Source organism: Condylura cristata, unplaced genomic scaffold, assembly GCF_000260355.1.
Source record: "Condylura cristata isolate star-nosed mole 26May11 unplaced genomic scaffold, ConCri1.0 scaffold00022, whole genome shotgun sequence".
NCBI lineage: Eukaryota > Metazoa > Chordata > Mammalia > Eulipotyphla > Talpidae > Condylura > Condylura cristata.
The window spans coordinates 18,309,455-18,331,166 of record NW_004567123.1 but is presented as its reverse complement, the minus strand read 5'-3'; the positions used below and the strand labels follow the sequence as shown (position 1 = coordinate 18,331,166).

The 21,712-nt window shown below is 43.4% G+C and overlaps 1 protein-coding gene across 3 annotated transcripts in view; it reads right to left on the bottom strand.

Annotated features, from left to right (window-relative positions):
* Positions 1 to 6,663: 6,663 nt before the first annotated feature.
* LOC101633725 (ubiquinol-cytochrome-c reductase complex assembly factor 1) overlaps positions 6,664 to 21,712 on the bottom strand; it is a 94,173-nt gene continuing 79,124 nt past the window's right edge. For all 3 annotated transcript variants that reach the window (XM_004687248.2, XM_012728389.1, XM_012728390.1), the window contains 3 exons: positions 15,261 to 15,338; positions 10,107 to 10,220; positions 6,664 to 8,166 (listed from right to left, as the gene is read on the bottom strand). In XM_004687248.2, the coding sequence (XP_004687305.1) occupies positions 8,032 to 8,166; positions 10,107 to 10,220; positions 15,261 to 15,338 (327 nt within the window). In that variant the 3' untranslated portion in view covers positions 6,664 to 8,031. The remainder of the gene's footprint in view (positions 8,167 to 10,106; positions 10,221 to 15,260; positions 15,339 to 21,712) is intronic.

Here is a 21,712-nt window from a genome sequence, read left to right as displayed (position 1 = left end):
GTATTAAGGAATGAGAAAGATTTCAAGATGTACAGAATGGTAAGTAGGGTGTTCAGTGCTGGACTAGAGGACACGCCTACTGAAGGCTGTGGTGCAGCAAGAGGCCTGAGGAAGACCACCCTCTGAAGAGGCCTGACTACTCAGAGGTCATGAAGATTCCCAGAGAGCCATTTTAGGATAATTTTGGGAACAGTTCCCCAGGGTATTAGTGCTCAAATCCTTTGAGGGGAGCAGCGGGGAAACAGGAGGGATCTGCTCCCTGGCCAGGGACTGAACTCGGGACATAGCCATGATAGTGTGGACTCTTAACCTAGGCCACCTGGGAGGCCCCTTGTGTGTCTGCTTGACTTTTAAGTATCTAGTCACACATCAGTGTACACGTACCTTTTGCATTCAAGCCTGTGTGCCTGTGTACCTGCAGTGTATGTGTACCTATGTGTCCTCAGAAGGGTGTTGTTCAGTTTTGAGCACCAGAGACTTTGAGGGGGGACCCACTGGTTCTGGCACCTATGGGACCAATGGGTGGGAAGAATAAGCACAACTCTGAACCACAAGGTATTAATCTGTAAAATGGGACCAACACCACTTCCTTCACCAGGCTGTTGAGGAATAAATGGGCTACTCCATGTCAGGTACTAGGAGGATATTAATGGTAGCTTGGTACATGTTGACATCCAAAGCTCTTCTGGCCATGAGAGGAGGAGGGCTCAGCAAAGGCCTGAAGACAAATGAGGCAGCGACCAGAACAGCTACTATTGGTCAGTTTCTGGCCTCTTCTGGATCAGAGACTGGGGGCAAACGTGGGCTGTGCCAGTGCAGTGTGGCTCTGACACTTGGCCTCCTCTCAGCTCACAGGAGGCAAGATCTGCTGTCCATTCATCATACACAGATGTTTTTACATCATGTAGAAACATAAGAGTTTTTGCATTCTATTTTGGAAAAAGTGGCTGTGCATGGGTTTAGACGTCGACATTGATTGTGGGTTTCACCTCTTCTCATATCTCAAGTGTTAGTGGGGGACAAGTTGCCCTTAGGTTTCCATAGGGAGGGAATTCCCACCCCACTCTCAGGGAGACCACTCATTTTTCTGCCTCTTCACTCCATACCCAGAGGAGGAGGATTAGTTGTTTTTTTTTTTTTTTTTTTTCTAATTGTTGGCTCAGGGAGAAGCTGTTCAAATCTTTAGGGGCCTCATTCGCATTTAGGCAAATATGGCTTATTTCTCTATTGGTCTACATAGCATTCAGAGGAGGTTCTGCCCCCAACAGGGAGAGGTCTAATCTTAGGGATGGGGCAGGTTTAATTTGGGGAGGATATTAGTAAGTCCATTTGGCCACTACATCCTCCAATCAGCTTTACCAAAAATATGGGTAAACCACTGTTTTGATTTCTGACCTTGTGTCTTATTTCTTATTTTTTTTCAGAACTTGGGAGGGGAAATATTATTGACCCTTTACATTAACATTATTAATCCAGACACCTCTCTTTCCCTTTCCCATCCCATCCCCTCTCTGGCCATTCACTCCACTCCAACATTTATTTACTTTAAGCTAGCACCATGGGCCCGAAGACGAGTAAGACTTATCTCTGCCTGGAGGAACTCATAGTTTCACGGGAAAGCCAACTCATAAATAATTGTAAGCCACAGATTAGGCAGAGGTATAAGCCAAGTGCTCGGGGTTTAGAGCTCATGACCCTTTCCAGACCCTTGGAGGAAATGTCCCCACCTCTCACCCTCTAAGCAGGGTACAGCCCTACTGCAGGATTTCAGAATTGACTGGGAAGTAAAGAGGCTGTTCTCTGGTAGGAAGAGAAAAGGGGAGAAGGAGCAAGCCAGCAAGATCAGTGGGTTCTGGTTCCCAATACAAAACCTTCCTGAGTGAGTCTCTGGGGTCCCATCTGTAAGGTGACAGGGCTGGGTTCAGTTGTGCCCTACCTTTCTGACATCACAGGTCAATGTTTAAAAACTCTCAGAAATTCTGCAGTTGGGATCTCCAGGACCCTCGTACCCTTTCCTGCCCTCTGTAAAGCGGAGGATCCTTGATCTGGGCAGAGTCTGGATCTCAGGCTCACCAGCATGGCTCAAGAAGTGCCCTGGAAGCCACAGAGAATTTGTAATGGGATATTACCTGGGACACCCCCGGGGTCAGTGGGTAGAGGATCATGGCCAGGCCCCTGAAGTCTGGCTCATCCCTTCCTATGGCAGTGGGCAGTGGGGAGCAGAACAGAAGTGGATAGAACAAGAAAGCTTCCCCAGAGGTGTTCGGTTACTGTGGGACCGTACTTTCTGCCAACAAAGCTACCAGGTCCCCTTTCCCACTTCACCCTAATGCCTAGATTCCCTGGGCATTGAGATTAGCACGAGCTCTTTCTCCCCTCACAGCCATCACCTCAGAAATCTCCTGCCTCTCCATCTTTCCCCCACGATCTCTGGCTTCAGGAAAAGATCACCTTCTTCCCTTCAAAGCTAGGCTCTGTCCTCAAGACTAGGCTTCCATTTCCATAGGGATCCACTAATTCCTAACATTTATAAAAGTTTTTCACTAAGTGCTTTTAACATTTAATCAGACTTCTCCCTAACCTTATACACACATCCTCAGCTTTTCCCCATGCTGAAAATGCTTTAGTTTTCATTCTGCTCTACTAATTCCTGATCTTTCTTCTAGTCTAGCATTTCCCAAGAAAATACAGCCCGGCCTTCTTCTTTTTTTTAAATTTATTTATTTGTGCATACAGAACTGGGGTACAGGCCAGAGGCTCAGGGGTAGTGAGAGGCTTCACCAGAGACAGAGTGGGGAACAGAACAGGCAGATCGAAAAAGTACACTGCTGAGGGGAGCAGCGGGCCGGTCAGGAGAGGTCTGCCACACCATGTGGTCACCTCCGGGGCAGGTGGGAATTGAACTCATGCAGAAGCGGCTTTAGATTCTCAGTGCTGTGCTTTAACCTGCTGCGCCACCAGGGAAGGCCAGCCCGGCCTTCTTAACCCTTTACAATTCTTATTTTCACAAAAATCTTGTTCCTGGAATTATCTAAAATCATTAAGGCTCATCCACTTAACAGTCTGGTCTTATTCTCTGTGGCATACAGCATTAAGAGCCTCCTCCTTCCAGAAGGCTCATCTCCCTTGGTTTCCACTCCAGATTCTATCTCCTATGCTGGTCCCAGCTCTTTATATACTACCAAACAAGCTGCTTCCCTCTTTCTGGGTGTTCGCCCCTCCACCTCCTACCCACGTTCCTGCTCTATACTCTGTATTTCACCTCTGCAAACTCAGCCAGTCTCATAATTTCAAGTTCCTTCAATAGATAGGACAAAACTAATTATCCCCTGAGGTCTAGTCCTGATCTAAGCTCTTGCCCTCCTAGGGGCATCTTTATTGTCCAAAGTCCATTTTCCACCAGATATAACAAAGTACACCAAAAGCAATGGAATAGGGCTCAGAAGATACAATCTTATTCACCCTGGGCCTTCCCTGGGTGTGCAATGAGTTAAATTTAGCATAGCACTGTGAAGCTAGCCTCACTTTGCACCAGTCGATCCCCGGCCAGGGAGGCTGTCCACATGGTTTGGCAGACATCATCTGTCTCGCCTGCTTCTCTCCTCAGCAGTATATTTCAGTCAGTCTGCCTGTTCTGCTCTCCCCTCTCTCATGAATCCTCTCACTGCCCCTGCACCTCTGGCCTGTACCCCAGTTCTATAGAAATTGTTAAAAAAAAAAAAACGGCCCTCCCTGGTGGCACAGTGGGTTAAAGCACAGCACTGAGAAGCTAAAGCCACTTCCGCATGAGTTCAATTCCCGCCTGCCCCGGAGGAGACCACATGGCGAGGCAGACTCTCCTGACCCGCCCGCTGCTCCCCTCAGCAGTGTACTTTTTCGATCTGCCTGTTCTGTTCCCCACTCTGTCTCTGGTGAAGCCTCTCGCCGCCCCTGCACCTCTGGCCTGTACCCCTCAGTTCTGTATGCATAAATAAATAAATCTTTAAAAAAAAAAAAGACTATTTACCTTTCTATAGGGGTACCTTTGCGCCATAATGGTTTCTTCTCATTGTTTTCCTTATTGCATGATGGGACAATAACCCCTGCCTGTCTCACAGGATACTATATTAGCAATTGAGGGGGGGGGGAGTCCGAGGAGGGAAGGGGGGAGAGGGGAACAGAGGATTCTTTTCAAGCTCCCCTCTTCTGCCAGATATCACCATCTCCCAGCTCCCAGGAGAACTCAATGACCCTCAGGTTCCTCATGTAGTAAGGCATCACGTCCTGTTGCCTTTTTCTAGGAAATGTCTCTGGGGGTTGAACATTCCCTTGAATTCCCACAATCAAGCCTAGATGGCTAGAATCCCTTCCTGATGGAGCAAGTCCATTGGGCACTGCTATGCACCTTCATTCAATCTTTACCAAGAACAAAGAAGGCTACCCGCTGCCTGTCAGGGACATTACCCAGGTTCACCATATTCATGGCCCCGCCTAGGTCTCTGCAACTATTTTCCCTTAGCAACTTAGATGGTTTACTCAGTCTGATGAACTTCCTTTTCCTGGCTTCCTTGGGCAGGTCTGCACTCCCTGTTTTTCTACCTCCCTAGTCTTTGCCCATTCTTTATGTCCCAACTCCCTTCCAAGCTCCTCCAGTTTCTAATGTTCATGTTCTGGTTTTTCCCGGTGGTATGTGTACATGCCCACACAAGCCCATGGAGCTAGAATACTGCTTCAGATTTCCTTTCATTTTTTAACTATGGCACAACTGTCTTTTCCCCCATCTAGTACTCCTTTTACAGAACTATAAGCATTGGACTTGGGCACCAGAACCACCTGAGTCTACATGCAGGGCAAAAAAAACCTCTCAGAGCGTCAGCTTCCTCAGCTATATCAGGAGTTTAATCACACTTACCTTACTGAGTTGTCACTGAGGATTAAAGGAGATACAAGTAAAAATACCAAGCCATGTCTGGCACTGAGCAGAAGGGCAAAAAATATTTGCTGACTTGAGGACTGAGCTTTAATTTCTGCTTGACAAACAAAGAAATTCTTTACTATTTCTAATTTTTTCAGTCAAAAATAAAATCTGAGAGGTACTGTTCACTGTTTAGTATTTCACATTTAAAACCTTCCTAATACACTCTTCTAAAAAGTAAGAAAAACATTGGTTTCTTCTTATGGATGAAGTGTACTTTTTCATGTTACAATGGGAATAACTTTTCAGCCTTTCCTTTTTCTACTTTTGGCTGACAGGAAACTCAGAGCAAGTTTTTATATTCACTTGTAGGTTTCCTGGTTGACCTGTAGGCAGCAATGTGGGATAGGGAAAAAACAGAGAATCCAGGGTAAGAAAATGTGGGCTGGGATACTCTTAGCCTTTTCTCACTCTAGATGACCCTCCAGGCCTCTCTAAGCCTTAATTCCCTCACAAGTGTAAATGGCAAATAATGACAAGGCCACTTAATTTACAGGACTGTTTTTGCAATAACACATTCAAAATTATTTATACGAGAATTGGCTATTAGCAGACTAGGTTTTCTAACATGATTCTTTTTTCCTCTTCTTCCCTGATACTTTCATCTTATCTTTTACATTTTGTTTTAGTCATTTTGCAGTTTTACTATAATTGGGTCCCTTATTTTGCTGTGGTCCTTTCTGGAAATACACAAAGTACAAAAAAATGACAAAGATTATTCCTAGAGAGCAGTCTTTCTGAGGGCAAGAAATGTCCTACACTTGTTTGGTCTAATAACAATTTACACTGGAAAAGCATTCAGCTTTAGAAAGAGCATGTGACTTTCATTGTTATGAGAAGGCCAAAGGAAGCAATTCATACTTAGCTGTTAAAATCAGATGAACAGTAGGTGAGGCAGACAGAGTGCCCAGAAAGGGGCTATTTTGTTGGATTAGTAGTGACAATCACTAATAGTCTTGCTTTCTTCTTTTATTTATTGTAGTTTACACCAGTGCCTACTATGAGCACTGGAAAAACAAAGACTGACCCGAAACAGTGCCCACAATGCAGGAGCCCACGGTAAAGGATGAAGGGCTGGGATGCGAAAAACACTTGCACAGAGGTTAACTGCCAACACTAAAAGAGGGTATAATCTGGCCAAACAGAGAAGAGGGCATTTGAGGATATATGGGGGGGTCCTACTGTCAGAAGAGGGGGCACAAAGATTCCAGAAGCAGTAACAGTGTGGTCTTTTCAGGTTCAGTGCTTCAGTTTGCCCAGAGAAGCTGAACATGGAGCAGAGCTCAAACTAAGAAGGGTCCTGCAGCCTCTGAGGAGTCAGATTTTATCTGGAAGAGGAGTGGAGGGCAGTTAGGAATGATGTTGATGGTCAGGAAGTGAGGTATTATATCATGAGCTGCAGTGTTCTGCCGGCAGAAGTATTCATACAGGGCCTATACAAACAAAGGCCAACTGGACTTTGAGGAGGACAGTCAAGACCTGGATAAGGGCTGGACCAAACAACTTCTCAAGTTCCTTCCAAACTAGAGATTCCATGATTCTAAAGCAAGCCCAGAAGCTAAACTGGTGCTGTGGGCTGGGATCTGTGGTCAGGGAGCTGCCTTGGGCAGTAAATGGGTTAAGGCTCAAATAATTTTTATATATGAATTAATGTGTAGAGTTGGGAGCCAAAATCTGTTCCATTAATTTTTCCATCCATTCCAGGAGCAGTTAGGTACACACAGTAAAGTTTATTTTGGTGCATGGTATACTTCACTCCATTAAAAATAAATTAATCAGCAAATTCCTGCCTGGCTCAGCTCTGGTTTATGTAAATAGTGCCCAGCTGTAATGAGTTACAAGGTGTTATTATCTCACACACACAGAGGAGGCTTCACTCTAGAGCTCCACTCGCAACAAAAGCATCTTAAATAAACTCAGAGAAGGCGGTTTGATTTGTAATGTTTTCACAGAAGTGGGATATACCTCACCCATATAGAGTTTCTTTATATGACTCATTTTATAGCAAGTTAAATGAACAAAGTTTGATGGGGAAAGGAAGGGCAACATGGTTCCCCGCCCCCTTTCTTAAATTTAAAGAAAATCCCCCAAGAGATGACCCACACTAAGAGGGAGGAGGGGACTGGTCCTCAAGTACTCAGACCAAGGAGGCTCCACAGCACATGCGCCTCAAGTTGGGAAGGGCGTAGAGAGCTGGGGAGAGGGCTGGGAAGGTGGTTAGGTACAAGTAAGCCAAGTTCTTTTTTCACCCAAAAATCTCTAAGGGGGAACCAAGACAGGGAAGACAGCATGTCCTTCACCTGTAGTTCAATAGGGGGTGGCAAAGGGACCTTTGTTCTTGAGTCCTCCTTTCAAACAATTTAGGATGAAACAAACACCTCAGCCACTGAGAGGCCTCCTGGGTTCTAGAGGACAGGGCCTCGCAGGAGGTGCCTTGGCCAGATGAGTGCTAGCTCCATGAAGTGGAGGCAAAACTAGCAGCAGAGACCCTCCTGACCTTTCTCCTCCTCCCTGTCTCCAACTGAGCTGGGCAGTGTGCTCCTCAACTTATGGCAACTGTCAACTCAGTAAGTTTTTAAAAGAAACTGGAATTAAAAAAAAGCCATGCAGAGAAATGACTCTGTTTCTTTTAATGGCCAACTCAACCCCACAGTTCAAAGCTGGAGGACAGAGCCAGGTTACTTTTCTTGACTCAGCAGCATTACAAATGGCTCCTAGGCCACAGTGGGCCTTGTGGGGGGTGCACCTTTTTAACAGCACCATCCCTTTCACCTTTGGGAAAAGCTATCAATCACATGGTTGTTACAGGAGATTTGGGAGATATATGCTGGAGAGCTCTTGCTCAAAGCTTCTCTTGAGGGAGAAGTGCTAAGCATTTACATCCCAGCACTGAGCCCCACCAGATCATACTCATGAGCATCCAAAGAGAAAAATCAACACAACCGGGGCCAGACATTTGATAGATGCTGTTAGAGGTCAGTTCAGGTCACTTTCTGCAGGGCCCTGAGCCAAACAGTCACCTCTCCCCTGGTGGCTCCTCAAAGCTAGCTGGCCAGCAGTTTGGACGAATAAGACCATCAAAGACCCTCGTCGTTGTAAGTTGGGGAACTGGGCTTCAGGACGCTCTGAGGATTCTTCTCCACTAGAGGGCGCCAGCTGACCTCCCCTGTCAGAAGCAGGTCCTCACCATTCATGGAGTCCAAGTACTGCATCTGCAACAGGGAGAGGAGGAAACAGGAAAGAGACAAGGGCAGGTCGTATGTGAGGTGGCATCAGAAATCAGCCTCCTAAAGAGAAAGGGGAGAGTACATAAAGGGGTTTCTGACCACCACAGCACCAGGTAAGGAAAGAGTCTGTAATCTCCAGATTATAGCATGTGAAGTAGGTTCAAGGAAACAATGTCACTGAAGGTTAGTGGGAAACATTAGGGAATTTCCCATCATGCTTATGAACAGACAAACAGACACACTTTAAGAACATGTCTTCTCATGTAGGGTTATCTAGAAAGTTCTGCAATCAGAAAGTTTCTGCAATCCAGAAAGTCAGGGTTTGTAACAGAAATCATCCTGTTTACCAGCAACTAGTCCTATAGGACTCATGAAAACATTAAATAATACACATGTGCCTCTAGTCACTGGAACTCTAGTGTCCTCTACTGGGCCCTAACTTTAGTCAGTGGGTCTTAGCTCTAGGATGGCTCAAGTGTTTATCTCCGCCTGCTTTTAAAATGCTTGTTATCCTAGACAAACTAGTGCTGCTCTCTAAGACTGTTGGCATTGGTCCATCTTTTCCCTCTGGAACTGGAAAGACCAAATGCTGTATTCTCTTGCTCCCCAAATGATATCTGGAGACAACAATCATGTTTCTATTGGGCTTCCTCCCATTTGTGCCTCCAATCTGAGCACTCAAGGCTCTGACTCCTGAGAAGACTGGTTGAAAACTATCCCATCCAAGGGTCAGAGTGTATACCACCACCCTGAGCAACCCTAGGCCCTTGGATACTCTCAGCCTGGCTGAGCAATCTAGATTGGAAGACCCAGTTATACTTTAATCTGAGGGTGAAACAAATAGTATTTCAGAATTTTCCTGTATGTGAGATCCTCTGGCCACAGTGTCATCTTTCTAGCTTTTGCTAGAAAGCTCCTGGCTTCTGCAGTTCTTTACTCTAGAGTGAGTTTGAAGAGCTTCAGTATATGGCTCTTCCAACACTGAACAAGATGGCCCCACTGACCCAGTCTTCTCCTTGAAAGCCTTGGCCCAGCTCTCCCTTTCCTAGCTATTAGAGGCCTGAAGTCCATGGACACAGGTGAATAAGAATAACTGTGGAGTGAGGTCTCTTCAGCTTCAGAGGCCAGACCCAGGAAGCAAAGGTGTGACTCATGGGACAGCCTGAGCTGATGAGCTATCGAGCATCTGAGGTCTCTAGTGAATCATGAATCACCCAGCTTGAGGTTTTAGGCAAGACACTGGGATGACTCACTGGGAGCCCCTCTTCCCTGCCACTCATCTAAAATGAGATGAGTGAATAAAGAACTGCGAGTCAGAGAGATCGAGGAATGAATTTCTACAGGCTTGAGGAAAACTTTTTAGTTAAGCCATCTTCCCTCTCTGGACTTCCCTCCTGAAAGTTTTGATGTCAGGAACTATTAGGAGCCAGAGGGGTGACTACTAAAGTAGAGAGAACCCTGCTTGACTATGGATATAGCATCTCGTGGGAAGAGCTTCAGGATTATCAGTAGAATCCTGCCTGAAGCTCAGACTTGCTAGAAATCAGGGGTAAGAAAAATGAATCCTGGGGCTTAAATTGGGGGCTACAGGAGAAGGCTGCACTGTATACCCCTATCTTACAGGACTATGTATACAAAGGATCTAGCGTAGAGCTCGGCACACAGTAGGGAATCAAATGTGTAATGAATGAAAGACTGAAAGTTTTGAAAACACTTGGTGCTTTTTCTTCTAGTTCCACTTCCCAGCCTCAGGAAGATACACAGAAGGTGCTCTTCATCAGTGCCTACTGCTGACATGATTTTGTCGGAATCTCCTCAAACTGGCTTCTGGGAACACAATCTCTCATGGTCCTCTGAAAGTCTCAGGAACTCAGGAAGAACCTACTTTCCATGAGACTTTGGAGGGAAAGGAAAGTGGTGCTCACCTGTTTCCTCACATACTCGACCAACAATTCAAGCTGGCGAGGGTCTTCACATTTCTGGTTGAAGAAGGTTCTCCAGAGGGCAGCAGCCAACCCATGATCATCTGAAAGGATCCCCTGGAACAGAGTACAGTAATTGGACTTCTGGAAAGCACTGCAGAATCGTGATACAAAACCTGCGGATATTGTGAACATGCTGGCAACGACAGAACTGGCGTAGATAGAGAAATGGGAAAGCTACATGGTGGAGCTGGAGGCATCTTCAGAATGTACCAGCTCCACCCCTTACTTTCATACAAAGAACAGAGGACCATGCACTGGCTAAGGGTGACACAGATATGGATTCACATATGGGTGACACTTGCAGTTTACAGTCCCATCCACTCTATTACACTGCACCTGGCAGTGATTCTGCTATTCTGCACGAGCAATGGACTTGGAGTATTCTGAATGCTGTTTTTCCCCTAGGAAGAGAGGTAGGCATAGAATGTGCCTTCTCTCCTGTTCCAAGTGCACACATCTGTAGGGCCACCAGTTCTTTTAAGAAGGGAAGTGCATTCTGGTCTCACTGTCACTCTATGTAGAGAAACAGGCTCAGCAGAACTGTCGTGCCCCAGAGGGAATGCTCAGAGCCCGTGTGTGTACACTGCCTCTCCCAGTACAGAGGAGAGCTTGGCTGGGAAACCCAAACAGCACAGAGGCTAATTAGTGTTTAGGCCATGCACTGGGGCCATTTTCTAGCCTGGAACTTTATGGATGGGGTGAGAGAGGGGTCTTGCTTCCTGAATGAGGGTGACCAAAGAAAAAGGTCCAGAGAAGGTACCCTATCCAAGTACCACGGTAATGTAGAACCAAAGTGCTAAGCAGAAGTTAGAAGGCGAGATTCAAACCTTGACTCTAGCACTGGCAAGCTCAGTGACGGAGGGCAAGTCACCAAACCTGACTCTCAACCTTCTCATGTATTAGAGATGGAAATTTTTGTCCTCTTCACAGTATGCTTGAATTATAAAAGATAATGTAAAGATGTTTTTGTTAAGTGTAATATGTCAGATACAAAGATTAGGAGCTGGCTTTGGCAGGCAGCTGTGGGGATCAGACCACCTGTGTTCAAATGGCAGCTCTGTTACTTCATGGTTATGTGGCCCTTTGGGAAGTCATTAGCCTTTCCTGAGCCTCAGTTTCTCACGAGAGAAACAAACATAGTAATATCTATCCTACAGAATTGTTGTGAAAATTAACAGATAAGGAACATGAAAGGCCCTGTGAAGTGGTAAATGATTACACAAAGATCCAGGATGGTGTATGGGATGCTCTGGTGGGGCTGGCTCGGGGGCATCACAGTGTATGAGGTCTAGGTTTAGGTCTCCTGCCAGGAAGGGCCATGTCCATGCTGACAGTTTGGTGGAAAAACATTCCACCAGTTCCAAATGCCCCCTGCTAAATACCCCTGTAATTCTACAGCTTAAAAAACTGTCCTGGCACAATGGCTGACTCAGGAAAACCAGCTTTTTCCAGAAGATGGGGACAGGAGCCAAAGACAAGCTCAGGCACATCACCATTCTCCAAGCTATTTGCTAACACAACAGGCTCCCTGTGTCTGAAGTGCCCTGGGCACATGCCGGAGTGCTGCTGGCAGCAGCCCAATACAGTGCACAGTAAGGAGCGGGAGCAGGAGTAGCAACGGGAGCGGAGCGGAGCGGGTGTTTCAAGGACCTGGAGAATGAGCACAGAGCAACAGGAGAGCAAAAGCTTGAGAGCTATGGCCTGCTGCAAACAGGCAGCTTCAGTGGTGAGTGAAATGGGAAAAGGTAAATCCACAATCAGTCAAAAGAAATGGAATGACTCAGACTCAGATTAACAGTAATAATAACCTGGCTGTTTCAGACGCTCAGAGTTCTTTCACACACCTGGCTCTTAATGACTACAGAGAAGAGCAGATATTATTATCCCCATTTTAAAGATAAGCACACTGAAGTTTAGGAGTTATCTCACTAATTGGTGGTAGAACTAGGACCAGAATGCACAGATGAGGTCAGGGGATGGTACCAGGCTAGCTCTAGTGAGGATGCAGTCAATACCTGCCTCAGAGAGGGTGTGCAATAAAAACACATCAAACAGCAATTGAGAATTAAATTCCACAGAAGGAACAAATCTGCACAGGGGAGACTCACAAGGTATATTCTGTACATGGCTGGCTCCCCATTCTTCAGTCTGAATTTCTATGACAAATCCTCAGAGACCCTCCTGTTCTACACTAAGCATATCACCCCTATTATTCTTTACCACTGCACTCTAATTAGGTATTTGCTTATGTATGTATGTATGTGTGTGTGTGTGTGTGTGTGTGTGTTTGAAATTCAGAGTTAAAAAGCCCCAGAAACCGGAATGGGATCAAAAAACGGGGGGGGGGGGGGGGAAGGGAGGGAAATGCACGGGACTATGGTGGTGGCACAGGGGTGATTTGGTGATGGGAAACCCGTGGGGATTACAATTGAGATGAAAAAAAAAATGTAAAAAATGATGTAAAAATAAACTTTTTAATTAAAAAAAAAAAAAAAAAAAAAAGCCCCAGAAACCTAGTGGTCAGAGAAAGTCTTGTGCAGAAGGGGGCCTGTAAGTATGGAGAGTATTTGGAGAGCTATATTCTAAACAAGAAAAGGGTAACGTTAGTTCACATGTAGAGAAGGTAAAAGCTGATAGACTCAGCTATTGTCCTCCATACTTGGTTGTCCAGGAAAGCCTCAACCAGGCACAGCTTGTCTGTCAGGCAGTGAGGCAAATGACTCACCTGGAGAGCAGGTTATCCATTGGAAGGAAAAGGGAGACAGAGGCAGACAGGAATGTCACAATAGGAAATTAGTTCACAGAAGGCCTAGAAGTGGCAAGGATAGGAGAACAGCAGACAGCAGGCTCCACGGAACTCTCAGAGATGCACCGTCGAATACAGCTGCAACCAGCTACATACAGTGGTTGAGCACCGAAAATGTAACTTGCACAACTGAGGAACTGAATTTTCTATTTTATTTAACAAAAATAAGTTAAAACAGCCAGTGTGGCTAGTACTGGACAGCAGAGCTCTACAGTCTGGTGACTGCATCTTGTTAGCAATGCAGAACCTTGCTTTAGCCCTGATTTGCTGAGTCTTCCGGTGATCCACAAGCACATTAAAATCTTAAAATTATTCTAGAAAAGTTACTGAGGAACTTTTATAAACACAAATTAGTATATTCCTCTCAAGAGTCACTGGGGGTACTTGCTGAAAGACCAAGCCCCACTTCTACTGAACTGGAATTTTCAGAGCAGTGCTTAAGAAATAGATTAAAAAAAAAACATGATCAGAACATTTTTATTAATACCTGTTAAAGAAATCAACTGAGTCAACAGAACTGCTTGCAATAAGACTCAACAAATGCCAAAAGAGAATGTGATTTCTTTATAAGTCTCATTCTTTTACACATGGTAAGGTTTCTGAAATCAGGATTATTAAATTTCACAACTGACATGTAGATGTAAGCCGTGTTTCTCAACTCCCATCTCATTCTCAAAAAGCTCATTTTAAATGAATGAGGTGTGTGGTATGCAATCTAAATTGCTCCAGTATAATTGAGGATATCTAGTGGACTGGGAGCCAGGAAACCTTAATTTTAACTAGTCCCATGACCCTAAGCAAGTCATTTAACTTAATTTTTTTGTAAGCTTATTTCACAGTGTCAATTATTACCTTCTGGCTGATACCATTTCCTCCAGCCTGAACACTAGTTTCTTACTTTTATCCCTTTATGTATTTCTTTCCTTCCTTATCCCCTCCACCTACCACATGCCAAGAACATGCAAGGCAACAGAAATACAATCATAATGGACACTGACTGCCACTACCCACAGAAATCCCTGCCCAGTCAGGGTGACAGTAACAAGTGATGTGAGAGTCTAGGAAAGGCAGAGAGAGCTGAGCCTAGAGGAGTTCTTCTGAGGGGCAATACTTGCATTAACTCTAGAGGTAATTACAAATTTGAGTATATAAAAGCACACAGTCTGTTAAACAGATGGGGTATGATGAATCCTGGTGGTGTGTATCAGATGTTTATTATACTATTCTGTAACTTTCCTACTGAGTTTGAAATTTCCAAAATAACAGATGGGAGGAAAAAGCTGAGACAGAGACAAATGCTAGACACTGATGAACCTGGAAGACAATATGCAAGTAAAACCAGTCACAAAAGAATAAAAATTGTAGTATTCATATTCCATTTACACGAGGTACTTAGTCAAAGTCACTGAAACAGAATACAGAGTGATGACTGCCAGGAGCTCAGTGAAGAGGAAAGTGGCAGAATAGTATTTAATCAGCAGAGTTGAATTTCAGCTTGGGAAGATGGAAAGGGTTCTAGAGATGGATGGTGTGATAGTTGCTTAACAACATGAACATTCTTAATGCCATTAAAAGGAATATACAAATGGTTAAAATGTAAATGATTAGGTTTTATGCATAGTTTACAGTTTAAAAATAAAGAGAAAAACCTGAATGTTCTGATATAGAAGGATGCCCAAAATTTCATTTTTTTTTTTCAGTGAAAAGAACAAGTTGCAGAATGGTGTGTGTTTGCAGCTTCCATTTGCATAAAGGAACCTATGCATAGGTGCATGTGTGTGCACAGGTAACATCTGGAAGGACAGCTACTAGACTGTTAACAAAGTCTTCTCTATGGCAGAGAATTAGGCAGGAAAGGAAAGTGTCTTGTATATTCTACTTTAACCAATTATGTATGTGCAGCTTCATCAGTTTTAAGCCAAAAAAGTACTTAATTTGTCTGGCAGACTGCTGGGGGCAGTCTCTCTTTGGGTGGTGCCTGAGACAGTGACTGATTTGTTTTTATCCCTTATCCAGCACACCACAGGCACTCAGTGAATGCTAGTTTGGTGCTATGACCATATTATATAGTACTATCTTTTCCAAGCATAGGCAGATGCTGGGCACATTCATTCTAGTTGTCAATATAATGAACAAAGATGGGGGAGCGGGGGCGGAATATAAAACCTTAAAGGGAGGCCATTAATTAATTATTATTAAGTATTAAGTCTCTGAAGCAGAGGCTCCCATCAAAAGCCTCTGATGGGGAGCCACACTTCTGTCTTAAGTCTGGCTAATAATGATCTTACCTCATCATATCCCAAAATAGCTGCATAGAAATTATTTGTCATAAGGATCATGTTCTTCTTCAGGATATAGGAATTCACCTATAGAAACAAAATGGCAGAAACAAAAGTATGAATGAAAGGGAAAAAAACAGAAAGTATCATTTTTGACTCTATGTGTTACAGATTATCAGTAGAATGAGAGGAGCCCCAACAAGTCACACAGTCCAATTCCCTCTCCTTGTCAGGATTCTGCACAATTTGACAATTCCTTTTAGGTTTCATTACCAATGTACAGAAAGCAGTAACTTAGTTTAGTTGTATTGGGCCCAACTCTATGTCAGGCTTTGTGCCAGGCCCAATGAGTACAAGTATAAGAAACAGTTTCTTGACAGGAGAAGCACATAATCTAGTATGGAAAATTACACATGCAAAAAATAACTACAGTTCAATGTGTTGCCTTAAATGTTAGTTAAAAGTGATGAACGACTAATGAATTTTAGCACAAATAATCTCTGCGTGGGGAGGTGGGGAAACACTATCTAGGAAGCAATGATTTAGTGGACCTTGGAGGAAGAGAAATCTGACAGGAGATAGTGAGGGGTAGGAGAGAAGGCATTCTAGACAGAGGAAACAAGATGTGCAAATGTGCAGAGACAGGAAAGAAAACATCTGGAAGTTTAAGGGAGAGTAGATGGGCAGAAACACTGGAAACAGGTTAGGAAATGTCTTTAGAACCACTCAAAGGCTGTTGTGGTGAAGAACAGAAGAAGGAAACTGCCACAGATGAGGAGGCAGGACTGTGAGTGAGATACTGAAGGGAGAAGGGAAGGCCTCTGAAGCCTTCCTTTGTGGAGAGGAGGAAAGACTAGGCTGGACTGAAATAGTATGACTGTTAATGTTAAGAGACAGTTTTGAAATGCAATTCCAGTGACAACTTTTAAGACCCTGGTAAGTCTAGATTGCAGTTCACTGAAAGTCTTTAGTAGGGTAAAACTTTGACCTTCAGATTGCCAGGAATATGCTTAAGGATAGGTTTTGTGTTTTATTCCTTTCTGGGATCCCAACAGAAAGCCCAACATAATGTTTGGTATATACACATTAATATTAAGTATTAATATTAAATATTCAAATCAATAGGTTCCTGGGCCTCCCTGATGGTGCAAGAGATTAAGTCTCAGCACTATGAAGCTCTCCACAGTAACTGCAGCATGGTTCAATCCCCACCCAAGGTGACCCACATAGCACAGCAGACCTGTCCTGTTTTGCCCTCTGCTCCCCTCAGTAGTGTATTTCAGTCTGCTTGTTAAGTGCCCTACTCTGTCTCTGAAGAATTATCTCACCCCAACCCCTGTACCTCTGGCCTACACACTAGTTCTTGTATGCATAAATAAATAAAATAAATCTTAAAACAACAAAAGGTTCCAGAAACAAGCAAAAATCATTTGAAACTTCATATAGAGAATAAGAATTGTGTCTAACTACCCTAACTATGCCCATGCCCACTGCTATCCCTTCTATATACTGAACACCTGCTATGGGCCAGATGCTTTATGGACACTATCTCCTCTAATCACCACCAGAACTCAGAGGGCTAGATGTGTGCTATAGGCACTTTTTTATAGATGCAGAAAACAGGCTCAGACAGGTGAAGTGACCTGCCCTAAGTCCCAGAGCAATTTAGTGATAAAGCTGAGACTGGCATCCAGGTCAGAGTGAATCCATTGCCATGTGCTTTAGATTCCATCATGGTCCTGCCTTTAGGAGGGCAATTTTATTTTGTATCATAAATCAAAGGTTGACTGATTTAACTCCATGCTTTATAATGTCTCTGAAAGGAAGAAAGGAGTAGTGAAAGAATCTAGAATTAGTCAGAAAACCGGGGTTCATGTCATAATTCTGCTGTAAAAACAGGATTTGATGTTAGGTAAGTGAAATAACCTGATTCCATTTCCTTATCTTTTAAACACTCTATACATAGAACTGTTCTGACGAGCAAATGAATTAGCATGTACTCATTCCCTAATTCAACAGTGTGTTGCTAAAACCTTGGTAAGCTGCAAAGTGCTCTGCAAATGCAAGGAATTATAAGTAATACCTCTGGTTTGTGTATATAAAACTAAAACTTCTAATACTTTACAGTCAAGGATAAATTTCAAAAAGGAAGAGAAAATTGTGAAGCTCAAGACTGGAAAACATGAGACTGGATACATCTGGGAGTGTAGCCCATAGCCTCTCCCACTTCACCTTGACCCAGTCAAATTAGCCTATCCTTTGTGTTTTCAGGGCTCTAACTGTTACAGGGCAACCCCTAATATGGAAAGAGTTGCCTGACTGTGGGTCCTCACCTATGCACTTAAAGAAACTTGTAATGTTATAATAAGACTCAACTACAGGCAAACACAAAAGGTTAATAAAGGATTTATTAACAAAAAAAAAAAAAAAAAAAGGAAACGAAGAAATGAATAACTCAGGGAGAAAGAGAGATAATGTGTCCTACCAGTTCCACTGACCTGGAATCCTAAAGCCTACTGAGAGCGGGCGAAAAGCCAAGTCAAAACACGAAGCCAAGCAACCCCACCCCCACCCCCAAGGCCCACATGTCTGCTTTTATACCAAACCTGGCTGTTTAAACCACCCTCAGGTCCCAGCACTTTTCCCTTCGGTGATGATGGGATCTGTAGTTCCCAGTGTCTTAATCTCTTTGGTGTAGAGTGGGGGTGGAGTCCATAAAACCTGTGTCTATAGAGTTCGTTCAGGATATCATTTCCCCCTAACATATCCATGCTTCTTCCCCTGGGTGTATAACATGACTTAGAGTTGCTCATGTTCCACTTGTCAGTCAATCTAAACTGTGAGCTGGTCAACGGTCATAAGGACCTCTGATTAATCTTGGCAGCCTCAACACCTAGTCCAGGGCCTGGCCCAGAATGGAGTTTAACACTGCATACAATGGATGACACTCTAGGCCTGAATGCCATGCACAGCATGTTCTACCCAAGAACATCCATTTGTTTTCCATGTTTTGCCATTCAATACCTTCCACATTTCTGAAATTTCTGAAACACATTACCATTTTCTAGAATGGACTGAGGTGAAAGAAAGGGTCAAGAGATAAGCCAGAGGGAGAGCTAACTCCTTCTGTAATGTGAGAATGGCACTACAAACCACAACTATCAATGCACTTTGAGGCCATACTAGTTCTCAGAATTTTCAAAAAGAAACAGAGCCCTAAGTGAGCAATGTCAGAGATGTCACACAAGAGCAGGGGCATCTCTCAGAGGTTCCTTCAATGAACCTGCTTAGCAAAGCTAGTTTATGTGCTGTAGCAAACTAGTAAGATTTCCAGATGGAAGGCCCCTCAGGATCACCTAATTCAAACCTACTGAGGAAATGAACAGAGACCCAAAAATGGAGAGGTCACACTCCAGTTACTGTCAGAGCCAAGATTAGAACCTTATTTCTGGGTTAGTGCTTTTCTTGCTTCACCACTGCAGGGTATTTCCAGAGATCACCACCCATTAATCTGCAAATCTCAGTTCTTGCTTTATGGCAAGGTCCATTTACATAAAACACACTTGGGATATACTTGTATTCTGGAAGGCTCTTGTCTGGGAAGAATGGAGAGCAGGAATAGAATTCCTTATTAGCAAGGTGGCTCCTTCCTCCTGGTCCAATATTCTAACTCCAGTAACCTGTAAGCTGTCCTCCCACCCCCTTCACCTCTAGCTGCGAGATGGCAAACTGCCATGGCTAGGAATGGTTTTCAGATATCATCACCCAGGCTGGATTAGATCATGAAAAGGGCTCTTCCTGGAAGAGGGTGGAAGTTCAATCCGTACAGACACATGATCTGCAGGCAACAGGTGAGGATAAGTGAGAGCAGCTTCCTGAACTACTGGACTCTCCCTGCTGGGTCCTTTGAGCCCAGCAGCCAAGAAGAGCTGGATATTCCCTCCAGGGAACCTCTGTTGGGATTTGAGTCCCTTACTTAAGCTTTTGTTCACTTGCGTACATATTTTGTGTCCCCATTGTCAGACCATTCTCTATGGAGCATCATGTCCATGAATATACAGATGGACAAACCAGAGGAGAAACTCCCCCCAGAGAGCAGTGGACCGTTCTTTTATTAAACTCTTATCCTTTCCATAACGATTTGCGTTTTATAAAAATCCATACATACAGCACCACCACAGAAAAGGTTCCTTTTTATATCAGTTACTCATATTTTCCCATTTATTTAAGCTATTAAAATCCATGCAGCTATTTTATAAGCCATCAGGATTTGGTGACTGGTATTACTGAATGTTTAATAATAAACTAAACAGAAGAAATCAGAGGGTTAAATGATGACTGCAATTCCTATAATGACTTAATTAAATTTTTATTGAGTACATAAACTATGATGTCATTTCTAGCCAACCATGTGTCTGCTTTACCAGCATGTCACAGGGAGGGAGAACTCAATAGGAGGCTAAGCTAAATGAGCAGCAAGTCTCAGCTGAAATGGGGAGGGGAGCAAGGTTCATGTAACACACTCAATAAATTATCCGTTCATTTTTAAACAAAGTCCATGAGTTATAATATATTTGCCATGCACTTTTTATGACATAATAAAAATGTTACCTTAAGGATTACTTAACACATACTACAAATGTTATAGCAGAGGCAGGCACAAGGGGCAAAGAAAACAAACATGAGCAGGCCAGGGACGGGTCCTGGAGTTTATGTCCCAGGGGTAACAGCAGAGTATATTAAAAAGGGAACATACGAAAAAAGGGAGGGGGGAGATACCAGAGTTCAGGGTTACTAATCAGCAGACGAATGATTGAGACAAACAACAAGGCACACAACTAAAGCAATAATGAACCTTGCAAAGCTCAGGTTTAATTAATAAAGTATTCCAGAGGAGTATTAGCTTTAAAGAGATATCAGTTCATTTGAGGCCAATTCTCTGCCCTCCTCCCCCTTTTTGCTATAGCTGCTCTTAGGATATTTATGTCTGCATAACAGAGGAACCAGATTCTGTGGATGGAAGGACTGATGGAGGATCAAATTTAAACTCCTTCATAAGCACTACAAGGTTCACTGTAACCTGTTCTTGGTTATCTTTCCTGCATCATTTCCTCTTACTTCCTCACTTTTATCTCACTCTTTAAAGTAAACTACGTACAATTTCCACAAACACGCAGTGTTCTCTTATAGCTCTTAAGCATGCTGCTGCTGGAATTCTCTCTTCTTCACCCACTAAGATGCTAACTCCTCCTTATCCTCTAAGACTTAGCTTGCAGATTTTACCTTCTACAAAGCTGCTCTTCCTAGTCTCATGTACCACAAAAGTGATTTGAGTACAGAAACAAGGCCCATAATTCACTATTTACCATTTGCCAATTACTAAGAGCTTTAATATATAAGCTAACATAATCTTTACCAAAGACTCACCAAAGAGAAAGGTAAGATAGGTATTTCTACTGTCCCCACTTTAGAGAAAAACAAACTAATGCCTGGCAAAATTAAGGAGTACACAGCTAGGAAAGAATGGATCACGATTAGAATCAGTCTGACTCCATGTTTATCTATTTTGGAACACCATAAATAATGTAGCTGCCCCTTCATCTATTCTACACCTCAAGTATCTTAGACATAACTAAGAAGTGCTAATGTAATTTTGGGTAAACACAATTCAGAAATTCCCAACCCCAAGAGTAGTGAGAGATGGGTCATCAGTAGCTGGTTATTAATATATCAGATACCCTAATATAATGAGCCCCACTAAGAGAAAAATGGGTGGGTGGGTGGGAAGAAATAAGGCAGAGTGGAAGTGTGATATGGATAACAGAAGAACTGATAAAGCATAAAGGAAAAGAATAGGCTACTAACTTTAGGCAAAAATTGCTAACAGTAATAGGCTGGTAAGAATTTGATGGAATGAATAATGATAAAGGTTGGCTAGAATTGCTGGCTGAAGCATAACAAATCTACCAAATTTATCATAAGGCTACAATATAGTGCAAAAGATTACAGGTCAGGTTTTAGTTGTCTTTCTGATACTCAAGAAAGCCATAAGCAATGCTTTGCAGTTACTGTGCAGCAACAGGCCAATGTACACTGAATATCAATCTGTTAGAAAAATGAGCTCATTGTGCATTATTATGCAAGATACACAGAAACATGTTAAGAGTAGACAGTAAGAGAGAAAGGGGGTACTGAGAGACCAAATACTTGCATTATGAATAAATATCTTCTGGAGGTCTTTTTAGCAATGATCACAAAATACAAGATATAAAAATTTCTAATTGTACATAGGTATGTCTATTAGGCAGGTCCAGAGAAAACTTGGTTAATACCAAAAAGTGTAAAAAGAACACCTGAAAAGATGATTTCCCCCCCCCTTTTTAAAAGATTTATTTACTTGTGCATACAGAACTGGGGTATAGGCCAGAGGTACAGGGTCAGTGAGAGGCTTCACCAGAGAC